The sequence below is a fragment of the Podarcis filfolensis genome (assembly GCF_964270895.1).
Source record: "Podarcis filfolensis genome assembly, chromosome: 5".
In the NCBI taxonomy this organism is placed as follows: domain Eukaryota; kingdom Metazoa; phylum Chordata; class Lepidosauria; order Squamata; family Lacertidae; genus Podarcis; species Podarcis filfolensis.
In genome coordinates, this window is record NC_139608.1 from 823721 (window position 1) to 836247 (window position 12527).

Sequence of the window (12527 nt, forward strand, 5' to 3'; positions counted from 1 at the left end):
CACAGGGCCTAGGACTTGCTGATTGGCGGTTTGAATCCCCGCGATGGGGTGAGCTCCCGTTGCTCAGTCTCTGCTCCTGCCAACCTAGCAGTTCGAAAGCACGTCAAAGTGCAAGTAGATAAATAGGTACCGCTCTGGCGGGAAGGTAAACGGCGTTTCCATGCGCTGCTCTGGTTCGCCAGAAGCGGCTTAGTCCTGCTGGCCACATGACCCGGAAGCTGTACGCCGGCTCCCCCGGCCTGTGAAGCGAGATGAGCGCCGCAACCCCAGAGTCGGTCACGACTGGACCTAATGGTCAGGGGTCCCTTTACCTTTACCTTTATAATCACCACCTGATTCCTGTAACAAAGAAAGTAAAGAAACCTTGACCAAAGAGCTGCAATCGTAGCAAACCAGTGTTTTATTGTGCTCAGATCCTGCTTGTGAGTTTCCCACAACTGGCATCTGGTTGGCCAGTCTGAGAACTGGATGCTAGACGGAACGCAGCTCCTTTGGCCTGATCCTGCAGGCTCTTCTTACGTTCTCAAGCAGGCTCCGAGTGCGAGAGCAACTCTTCTCTCCTGTGGATTCCAGGTAATGGGATTCAGAAGCATCGCTGCCCCGACTGTGGAGGCAGAGCAGAGCCATCAGGGCCCAGAGCCGCAGACATCTCTCTCCTCCATGAATTCGTCTCATCCTCTTTTAAAGCCATCCAAGTTGGTGACCAGCCCTGCCTCCTGTGGCAAGGAGTTCCACCATTTAACTCTGCATGTGCGAAGGAGTGAATCTTCCACCATTCGACTTCATGGGATGCCCATGAGCTCTACTGTTAGGAGAGATGGAGGAAAAGGTTTCTCTGTCCCCTTTCTCCGTGCCAGGAACCATCGCATGAACTTCTCTTCCTCTCCTGCTCCCTTTTCCGTCTCCTTTCGCCCCGCTGAGGAGGTGGGTCTCTCTCGGTCGCTGAGCCCTGCCAAAGTTTGGCAGCACTTGGCAAAGTTCATTTGTACAGAGAGAGAGAGACGGCGATCAATCAAGACCTGCTTTTCTGCTTCTGACAAACACGCTGCCCGGCTCAGAGAAATCCCATAATCTTTCCTGGCGAAGCACTCCCCTTTTTTGGCCTGTCCCCAGCAGAAGAATGCAGCTGGGCTCCGTCTCCCCACCTCCAGCGCTCTCTCTGAACGGGCCAAGGATCTTCCGGCAGCGAATGCCAGAGCAGGACGGGCCAGGAGGGCCAGGTGGATCCTACCTGGAGCCATGGGGTGGAGCTGTCTGTCTGGAGGAAGGTGTGTCCCTAGCAAGCTTCCTTGGCATATAAGGGGTGACCCATCCCTGGTGTCCTGGCAAGGCTTGCAGCAGTGACAGTGACCCTGGAGAGAGTCTGGGGAATACTTGGAGGCAGCTTCCCATGGGGAGGAAACATGGAGGGAACCACCAGGCTTTGCTCAACGAGGGAGAAGAGGCTGAAATGGTGAGTCCCAGACACTAAAAGTGCAAGCGAGTTGGGTGTGTTGCAGCGGGTTGGGCTGGATGACCCTCAGGGTTCCCACCCAACGCTGCCATTCTATGAGTCCCCCTCTAACAGAAGCGAGCAGGGAGCCAATGGGAGCTTGGAAACGGAAAGGGGAAAGCTGTCTTTTGCCAGCTGCTTTTGTTGACAAGTGTTTCCTTCTGCTCTGGTGGGCAGGACTTGAACCCAGGGCTTCAAGTTACAGGAAAGGAGATTGCGATTAAACCTTCTGACAGTAAGAGCTGTTTGACAGGGGAGGAAGGCGATGGACTCTCAGAGGAAGTTGCTGAATTAGTCAGGCCATTTTCTTTGTAAGGCGGTGGCCTTAGTTGACTCCTGGACGTCCCCCTCAGCATCCCCAAAGAATGAGCCAGGTTGCAAGAGATAGGACTGAAGGAGGGGCCTCCACCCCCTCACCTGTCTGCTAGGTAGGAGAATAAGATCCAGAGAGTTGTGAGTGAGCAGAGCTGGGAGCAGGAGACAGAGACTTGCTTGCTCTGCGCTGGACCCAAAGCTGGGACTACATCCTATGCTCAGGTTGTATCTGCGTGCAGATAAAACCAGATATCCTAAAGGCACCGCAGGGTCTTTCGTTCCAAGGAAACTGAACCCAGGTAAAGTGCCTTGAACCCTGGATTATCTCTCGGCTCAGAAATTGGGGTGGCGCAGAACATTATGTTAAATATGTGGAACACATTCGGCTTAAAGCTTTCCCCATGGAGGCTCCTGAACCAAAACCCTTCTGGGAATACTAAGTTTCTAACTTAGCAGCAGTCCTGCGTTAGCTCTGCTTTGCTTCCCATGGGCAGCTCCCAAGACAGCGCCTGCTGCCCGTTCCTGGCCGCGTCCTGTCTTGTACAGCAGCAGCAGCAGCAGTCCCTTTGAAGGGTTAATTTCTCCAGACATCTTTCAACACAATCATAATCATTGCCCAGAGGGATTATGGCTGCGGTCCTGGGCAAATGTACCTGCGGGCAGGAATCCAAACTGAAATCAGACGGATGGCTGTCTGTCATGGATGCTTCAGTTGGATGTTTCCTGCATTGCTGGGGGTTGGACTAGATGGCCCCTGAGGGTCCCTACCAACTCTACAATTCTCCTGTACAAACCTCTGGGTTGCATCCTCTCCTAGGAGGCTGGTCACATAAGCCTTGCGTTTCCGTGGACCTGACGCTAAGAGCGTCCTTAGAAACAAAGTCTGTTTTGAAAAATGGAAGGAGCAGGAGCGGAGGTCCTGGTTCTCCTCCGGGCTGCTGTGCTTGCAAAGAGGCGCTCTCACCCTTTCGTCCCTAACTGACTCCGGAGTGAGTCACGGCAAGTGACTGAACCAGCAGGACTCACCCCGACGGCTGTTCCTCCAAAGCGGTAACATCAAGTAATGTTGTGAGTCGTACATCCTCATCTCTGGCAACCACAGGGATGCCCGCTGCTGCTCCTCCTGTTGAGCTGGTTCCACTGATTTGGGGGGGAAAGTCGCGTTTCCAACAACAGTGAAAAACAGACTGTAAAAGGAAGTGGAAAGAAGATGAACAGCAATGGAGAACGTCGGAGTCAAAGGATCAGAGGCTAGACTGCAAAAGTTTAAAAGGCTTTGGAGAGCAAAAAGGTCTGCTCCTGCCCCCCCCCCCAAAAATGGAAAAGTAGGCGATTGGTGGTGGTGGTGGGAGCTCTGTTCAAGAGACCCTCCCTGGTTTCCACCTGCCTCTGCTTTCCATCCGGCCCTGCGGGGGCTTCATGACTACAGAGAGTGGGAGCCGCTAGGCTTTGCTTGCAAAATGCTGATGGACAAACACTGCTGCTTGAAACGCCAGCCCTGCAGTGTCCCTTTGGGGCAGGGAGAGGGAGGAGGGCTCGGCCGCTGACTTGGCACAGGCAGAAGAAAATGGCAGAGACCCCGTTTCCTGCCTAGTGCTGGGTTCCTGCTTTGTGCAGCGCCCCAGAAGCTCCCCAAGACCAGCTAGTTGCCCAGGGATCAGGGCCGTCTTACCCATAGGCGCTAGGGGTGTGGGGCACACGGGCGCCGGGCTCTCAGGGGTACCAGGCCGAGAGTCCGGGGCCTGAGAGTTGAGTCCAGGGAAGAGCCTGTCCATCCGTTGGAGTGCCGCTGCGGGATCCTCTGCTGCGGGTGGCTCTGCGCTGCGAGTTCAGGGGCGACCGAGCCAGCGAGACGCTGAGGCGACTGGCCGGCTATGCCCTCCTGCACGCTTGGGACTGGGCAACCGGGGGGGGGCACCAGGCGGATCTTTGCACCCCGGCGCCGCATGTGCTTCAGACAGCCCTGCCAGTGCTCTAGAAGCAGTTCCAAGCCCTGCCCTTACCTGCATGGCACCGTGTGGGGCAGGTGGGCATGGCTTGCCCCCAAACAGTCTCACAGGCCCATTGGGTGAGAGGCTGGCAGGCCAAGATGGGCGAGAGGTTACACCATCGTTTCCAAGTGCCCTGAAAATGCCAGGACTGTCACGAAAACCCTCAAGCCACCACAGCTCCTCACTGTGCCACGCAGAGTCCTGAATTCTGGGTGGGTCAGATATAGGATCTCCCATGTGTTTAGGATCTCCCATGTGCTTAACTATGTTCTGTGTCAAAACAAAAAAAAATTTTTTTTTCTTCCAGTAGCACCTTAAAGACCAACTAAGTTAGTTCTTGGTATGAGCTTTCGTGTGCATGCACACTTCTTCAGATACACTGAAACAGAAGTTGCCAGATCCTTCTATATAGTGAGAAGGTGGGGAGGGGTATTACTCAGAAGGGTGGTGGGAATGGGTGATTGGCAGATAGCTGTGATGAGCCTGTTGACGACTCTTAACGACTGCAATAGGTCTTACAGGAAAAAGCAAGGGGTGAGAAGGTGAAGAATGGCTTTGTCATGTATAATGAGATAAGAATCCAATGTCTTTGTTCAGACCAGGTCTCTCCATGGTTTTAAGTTTGGTAATGAGTTGCAATTCAGCAGCTTCTCTTTCCAGTCTATTTCTGAAATTCCTTTGTAGTAATACAGCTACTTTGAGATCTTGTATAGAATGTCCTGGGAGATTGAATAAACGGACATAAATCGGACATCAAGAATCACAAGAAAGAGAAACCAGTAGGAGAACACTTCAATTTTGTTTTGTTTTGTTTTGACTATGACAGACCAACACGGCTACCTATCTGTAACTATGTTCTGTGTGGAGAAGTACTCCCAGTGCCTGTTTTCCTCTTTCCTCCTGATTCCTTTTTCCTCTTGTGTTACGTCTGTTAGATTGTGAGCAGGGACTGACATATTTTAGGGTGTGCCAAGAGATTGGATAAACTCCAGGAGCTTTGTAATTAATGACGGTGGTAGCATAAACTGAATTTAATAATGAAAAGAGCGATTTTAAAGTGGTGCATAAGAGCCGACGGGAAAGCCTTTTGGAAGTCTCTTGGGAGAACTGCCGCTCTTGCCATGCCTGTTTGGCATGCCGGCCCCCCGAGGATTGACCAGGAGTCAATACGGCCCTCAGCCTTTAAAACCTTGCCCCCCCCCCCGGTGTCTGCTGCAGTTTCAGACGTGGCTCATTTCGTGGGCTAAACTCCCACTTGGTTTTCCTCGAAGACATGCCATCGGGGTCTCTGGCGAACCCGCAAGTCCTGCAACTGCAGCAGGCAGCCGTTCTGCCAACCCATCGACCGCACAGTTTCGTGCAAAAACTGGATTAAAAATGTTTATGGTTTTTGGGTAGTTGTTTCTTTCTGGGTTTGGTATTACTCAGCAGTCTGTGGCATGTGCTTAGCCCACAAGCTGTGAGCCAAAGGAATGATGCAGATTACGCAACTGTTTCCTTTTGGTCGTTTTAATCATCTTTGCGGCCGGATGGAGAGCCGGCCAAGTTAAGGACGGGTGTTGCTCTGCTGCGGCTGGAGGGCGGCAGGATTGTGGCAGGTGGGGAAGGAGGGGCAGAAAGAGTATCTGCCATGCAGAGTATTGCCTTCACGCTGGCATTTGCCTCTGCCTCTCAAAAACTCCGTCACTTGCCAAGTCATAAGCAGATACTGAGCCTGGATTTGCAGTTTTTCTGTCGTTCCCTCTCAACTTCTTGTGGTGGTGGGGAAGACAGATACAGTGCTCCTTCTTGCTACACATAGTGAAACTCTGGAACTCCCTCCCACTAGAAGCAGTGATGGACATCAGCCTGGGTATCTTATGAACAAAAGAGGTTTACAGACTGTCTCAAGGCAAATCTAAAAAAATGTAGTATAAGCATGGACAACTGGGAAACACTTGCCTCTGAGCGCTCTAGTTGGAGAACAGCCTTGACCAAAGGTGTCATGGGCTTTGAAGACGCTCAAACTCAGGACGCAAGGAAGAAACATGCTAAGAAGAAGGCACGCTTGGCAAATCCACACGGGGATCAACTCCCGTCCAGAAACCTATGTCCCCATTGTAGAAGGACGTGTGGATCCAGAATTGGCTTCCACAGTCACTTACGGACTCACTGTTAAAAACGTGTTTATGGAAGACAATCTTACTTGGCTACAAGGGATCGCCAAAGAGAAGAGAGAAGAGGATTAGGCAAATTCGTGGCTGTTGAAGGCTACTAGCCACGAGGGCTTTGCTGTGCCTCCGTCAGCCACTGTGTGAACAGGATGCTGGCCAGGATGGGCCGCTGGCCTGATTCTGCCGGCTTCTCTTATGCTCTTCTGCTCCATGCCCCAAGCTGCTTCTGGGGCAGGATGGTCTCTCAATCTCCTCCACGTCAAGAGGTCTGAAAGACACCTGCTCAAAGAAGCAGATTCATGCAGATTCCATGCATTTTTCATTTGACCCGGGGAACGCAGGAAGGGTGCCTTCCTCCGATTGTGATTGACATATGCAAATGGTTACAACACAGTTAGGAAAATAGGGGTGCAGCTCTACGTGGAGAAGCCATCAGGAACTGAACCTGGATCCTTCTGCATGCCAGACAGACGCTCTTCCTCTTATCTGCCTGCTCTTTCCCGTTAATTTCCAAAGCTCCCTTCTTAGTATTGTCAGGTGTCAGATGCTGGTGGTGGTTGCTCGTGAGTAGCCAGGCAGGATTCCAACCTGTCTTTTACAAGTTTTATTGGGCAAACTATTTACAGTGCAGATCCACAAAGTTCATGTCCGTCTCAGTCACTTGCAGAATCCGGGAGCGGCCCCTTCTGGCTTCTCCCCCCCAACATAAGAACTTCGGCACCCCAAGCCTCCTCCTCCCCTCCTTGCGTTTCACCCCTCTGCGCAAGCTGGGTGACGGAAGGGGCGTGCTTCCTTCCTGGCCAGCCTGGCGAGGTGAGGGGCTGGGACTCTCAGCAGCATCCTTGAGCCCTTTTGTGATGGCCTGGGATTCGGATTTGGATGCTGAACCTGAGGGATCCCAGCCTGCACAGGATTCCCGGCCTCCAGAACCAGCTGAGCCAGGGCTGGGGCATGAGCCTGAAGGGTCCTCACCTGTGCTGGATCCTCAGGTGCAGGCACCAGCTGAGTCTGCTCTGGCTCCTGAGGTGATGGAGGACCCATTGCCTGCAGGTGCTCCACTCTCAGCCCCGTCAGGGGAAGCTGAGGTTGCCTCTGGGTCCAGTAACCCTCCAGCCTCTCCTGAGCTGCAGAGGCTCAGGGCAGAGAAGCGGAGGGAACTAAGTTCCCGCAGGAGGAGTGCTCGCCTCCAGGCCAGGAGAGGCGAGTCACCTGTGGACCGGGGCCGCCCTATGCCTCAGGGCAGATAAAAGCCGGCCAGCCCCAGTCCCAAGTTGTGGGAGCAACGTTGTTGGTAGCCAGTTCCTGCCTGCACCCTGTCCTGACGGATCTCCTGACCTCGTCCGACTCCCTGCCTTGGACCCAGCTTCAGCCTTGACGGACAGCCTCCATGCTGCACCCTCGACCTCGGACTGGACTCGGACCACGCCTCACGGAAACCCAGGGGACCAGCACACCTTTCTTTGCTTGGCTTGCCCCTTCCCTGTCTTCTCCACTGGAGGTGTGGCTTTTCCCATAGCTGGAAGAGGTACTGGTCCTCTGGAGTTTCGGAGGCTCTCTGTATCCCAACAGCCCCCCTGCCTCCCTCCCCTGTTCCGATGGCAGTCCCCTGACATCAGGGCTACCCAGGAAAACATGGTGGGGATGTGTATAAGATCACTCACATGCACACATGGTCAATGAACAGAAATCAGAGAGGAGCTCGTGTGATTTTTCCATAGCCTACAGAATCCCTATGGCTTGGGGTTGGTTACAATTTCAAATTGCATATGAACCTGGGAGGGGAGGGGAAGCACCTCCCCAGGGCCAAAATGTCGAGGTTGGTACATCAAATGTGAAATGGAATCATGGGATGGCAGAGTTGGAAAGGGGCCCAAGGGGGGCATCTAGTTCAGCCCCCAGGAATCACAAACACTGAGGCTCCCTGCAATCTCTCCTTAGGCCAGAGGTCAGCAAACTTTTTCAGCAGGGGGCCGGTCTGCTGTTCCTCGGACCTTGTGGGGGGCCGGAGTATATTTTGTAAGAAAAAAACAACGAACGAATTCCTATGCCCCACAAATAACCCAGAGGTGCATTTTAAATAGAAGGGCACATTCTACTCATGTAAAAACACGCTAATTCCCGGACTGTATGTGGGCCAGATTGAGAAGGCAATTGGGCCAGATCCAGCCCTCAGGCCTTAGTTTGCCTGCGCATGCCATAGGCTTTTCACTCAAGGAGCTTGGAGGTGGAACGCCCAAAACAAAGATAGCAGCCGCTATCAGAATCCCAAATCGGGCTGGAAATTACATCCCCAAAGCTCCTCATCTTTCCGCAGAACGTCCCAGCCTCTGGCGTCTACGCACACCTTGTGCCTTTAATCCCTTTGCCCCGTACATCTCAATATTCTTGAAGATGCAAGCTCCAGCCTCGGAGGGTGTGGGCTGTTCTTAAATTAGCATCTCGGAGGCAGAGAGCGCAATGCAGCCAGGTGAGTTTTGGGTGGGCAGAGATTCAGGAAAGGGGCTGATTCACGAAAGTTGGTGAAATAGACTCGGAGTCGAGAGTGGATTTCATGCTCTTTATTCAGCTCATAGTAGTGAGGAATGGAAGTTCCCCCACAATATCTGTTTTATATACATTATTTACACAATGGGCCCCATGTGATTGGCTAATTCCGGGATTCTCCTGTAGGCCAATCAGGTTGCGCATTCCCTTCCACCTGGAGCTGGATTGGGTGGCTCCTGTGGACCAATCAGACTGCTGCATTCTGGATCCTATTGTTCTAGGACCAATCAGATTGCTGCATTCTGGATCCTATTGTTGTAGGATCAATCAGACTGTTGCATTCTGGATCCTATTGTTCTAGGACCAATCAGACTGCTGCATTCTGGATCCTATTGTTCTAGGACCAATCAGACTGCTGCATTCTGGATCCTATTGTTCTAGGACCAATCAGACTGGTGCATTCTGAATCCTATTGTTCTAGGACCAATCAGACTGCTGCCTTTTGGATCCTATTCAACTCAGTACATAACAGAGGGTGTGGGCTGTTCTTACATTAGCATCTCGGAGGCAGAGAGCGCAATGCAGCCAGGTGAGTTTTGGGTGGGCAGAGATTAGGAAAGGGGCTGATTCACGAAAGGTGGGGAGAGGATGTTTCTTGACCTACCATGCTTCTCATGCCCTTTCATCTGCAGGAGATGTTTGGCTACAAAACCGAAGTCTGCCGGAGGGCCCTGTGCCTCGCTGGGTACGTCCTGTCCTGCGGAGTCCTCCTCCTCCTCTTCTACTGGAAGCCCGAGTGGGACGTGTGGGCCAACTGCGTGCCCTGCGACTTGGAAGAGGCTGACGTTGTCCTGCTCTGCACCACAGTAGGAGGAGATTTTGTTCTGGAAATGTTGGTAGTGGGAAGTTGGAAAACCCAAGGGTCTTGGCCAGGGGTTCTTGAACTATTTGAATCCAAACCCCATTTTGAATGGCTAAATCAGACCTCAGAGGCTGCGTAGGCACCATAAATTCCAAGCACACGGGTCCCCTCAAATAATCCTGGGAACTGCACTTTCCCTCTAGTGGAGCTACAGTTCCCAGCACCCTTAGAATCATAGAATTGTAGAGTTGGATGGCACCACAAGGACCACCTAGTCCGGTCTTTCTCAACCTGTGGGTCCCCAGATGTTGTTGGACTACAACTCCCATCACCCCTAGCTAGCAAGGCCAGAGCTCAGTCATGATGGGAGTTGTAGTCCAACAACATCTGGGGACCCACAGGTTGAGAACCGCTGATAGTCCAACCCCTGGCAATGCAAGGATGTCAGCTATAGCATCCCTGACCGATGGCCACCCAACCTCCAAGGAAGGAGAGTCCACCGCCTTCCAAGGAAGACTGCTCCCCAGCCAAGCAGCTCTTACTGTCAGAAAGGTTTTTCTGAATGTTGAGTTGGCATCTCCTATCTCGTAACTCGAAGCCATGGGTTCGAGTCCTACCCTCCGGAGCAGGAGAACACAAACTTGTTCCCTCCTCCATGGGACAGCCCTTCAGGTGTCTGATGATGGCTCTCGTACGTCCTCTCAGTCTCCTCTTCTCCAGCTCCTTCAACCGTTCCTCATCAGGCTCAGCTTCCAGACCCTTGATGGTCCTGGTCCCCCTTCTCTGCAGACCTTCCAGCTTGTCCATATCTTTCTTAAATTGTGGTGTCCAGAACCGGACACAGGACTCCAGGTGGGGTCCGGCCAAGGGAGGAGAGGGTTCTTAAATGCAGGATTCTTTACCTGTCTTGTGCTTAAGAGGCCCTGTAAGCATCTAGGCCCAAGGGAGTTTGCTCAAAAGGGGTAGAGAGTAAAGTCAGGCGGAAATCTGACTTGCCTGACCAGTGGAATAACCGCAAGGGGATTTGCCACAAGAAGTGCCAGTCTCACCCCAGTAAGTGGTTAGATGCGAGCCTGTGGCAAGGCAGGGCAGGATCCTGCCTCTTTGATCCACCCAGGTCCTCCTCATTACCTGTGCTGTGGTTCCAGGACTCATCATCATTTGGGCTTCTGCTCACGTTTCTCCAGGACGAATTTCACGTCTACACCCGGAAGAAGGTGGTTTGGCTCTCTGTGTCCGCCCTCGGCCGCCTTGACCCCGCGCACCCCCTCCTTGCTGACGAAGGCTCTCTCCTGAACAAAGTCATCGCGAGGCCGGAGTGGAAAGTAAGGGGGAACCCGGAACTGAGGGGGGGGATGGTGGCGTCACACGGGGGCCCCAATTATGACTCCTTGATTTCATTTGCGAATCGCCTCCTGGGAAGCATCTCAAAGCAATTTCACAATACAATAAAAGAGCAGATACAACAATAACACACACACCCCCCCCCCCGTGGTTTAGTTTAATTACGCGTATTTTTCTTTTTTTTATAAAGATATTTATTAGAGTTTTACAAAAAACAAAGATTTACAGAATAAAAGAAAAACCAAGAAAAAGAAAAATTCAAAAATACATAAAGAAGAAGAAAAAAGGAAAATACAAAACACAAATCCATTTTTTGATATTTTTAGGCTCATTTGCTTGTTTCCTTGACCTCCTCACACCTCCCCTTTTTGCATTCCCATTTACATAATCAATTCAGCAAATCCTTACCCTCTTTCATTTATCTTAACTCTATATCCTAACATATTATGTCTCTATCTTTTCATCCATTTATCAATTCATTTTTGCATATTCTTATTAACTTTTGTTGCTAAATACCACTTATTGCCAATCCGAACATAATTTTAACATTCATTAATTTTACAATATTTCTGAAGATATATATTGTAATTACGCGTATTTTTCACTCTATAAGACGCACCAGACCACGAGACGCACCTAGTTTTTGGAGGAGGAAAGCAAGAAAAAAATATTCTGAATCTCAGAAGCCGGAACAGCAAGAGGGATTGCAGTCCTAAGCCTATCTGATATTTGCAAGTTTTTCCAATTAAATTATCTTAGCGTATTTAAGTAAATAGACTTTGAATTTCAACCATTCCTCCTGGTACTCTTCCTTGCCAGGGTGATTTATTGTTATGTTTTACTGCATTAATGCTCCACCAGCTCCCACCCTCTTATGCAGGGGTCAGCAAACTTTTTCAGGAGGGGGCCGGTCCACTGTCCCTCAGACCTTGTGGGGGGCCGGACCTCTGGTTGCGAACGGGATCTGTTCTGGAGGCCCGTTCGCAACATGAGCAGAACGCAACACACCGCGGCACGTCTGTGCACGCACAGGTTGCGATTTACCGCGTCTGCGCATGCGCATGGTGTCATTTTGCGCATCTGTGCATGCGCGAGCGACAAAGAGCAGTGAAACCTGGAAGTAACCCTTTCCGGGACTTCCGGGTCGTCGCGGGATGTAACCTGAAAAAACGTATCATGAAGCAAACGTAACATGAGGTATGACTATATTTTTTTGGGGGGGGGGACCCAAAACAAATTCCTATGCCCCACAAATAACCCAGAGATGCATTTTAAATAAAAGCACACATTCTACTCATGTAAAAACACGCTGATTCCTGGACCGTCCGCGGGCCGGATTGAGAAGGCGATTGGGCCGGATACGGCCCCCGGGCCTTAGGTTGCCGAGCCCTGCTCTTACGCATCCCCCTCCAATGCTGGCTCGCAAGATTTGGAGGATGGCATCCTTCAAGGGATGTGTTTCAGAAGGGGGCTGGGGTGCGGGGCGTCGGTGGAATCCCAACACCCCGAAATAATAGATCAGAAAAATGAATGCATCAGTCGTGGCTTCTGAGCGGAAAGTGCAAAGGGGCTGGACTCTGCCGGGAACAATGTCTCAGCAGAGGAGTTTGGTCCTGCGAGGAAGGCTGGCTGGGGCCGAGGGTCGTTTGGTGGCTCAGAGCCTCACCTGCAGCCCCAGAAGCTCCCCGTTCGAATCTCGCCTCAGCCACCTGCAGCTTTGAGCTTCTCTCGGCCGGGAGAACAGCCAAGAGAGAGGACAGCTTTCCTCCCTCTTTTTTTAAAATAACTTTTTATTTAAAATTAAAACAAATCATATTAGCCAGAAACATATCATCCTTATTTTCCCCCATTTTCCTCCCTCCCCCTCCCTCCCCCCACAGAACCCA

General features: G+C 51.7%; 1 protein-coding gene across 2 annotated transcripts in view; it reads left to right on the forward strand.

Annotated features, from left to right (window-relative positions):
• The first annotated feature begins 1381 nt into the window (after positions 1-1381).
• Positions 1382-12527, forward strand: part of LOC310762152 (putative cation-transporting ATPase 13A4) — a 53395-nt gene continuing 42249 nt past the window's right edge. For both annotated transcript variants that reach the window (XM_083612735.1, XM_083612736.1), the window contains exons 1-3: positions 1382-1453; positions 9128-9301; positions 10485-10622. In XM_083612735.1, coding sequence (XP_083468861.1) covers positions 1391-1453; positions 9128-9301; positions 10485-10622 — 375 coding nt within the window. In that variant the 5' untranslated portion in view covers positions 1382-1390. The remainder of the gene's footprint in view (positions 1454-9127; positions 9302-10484; positions 10623-12527) is intronic.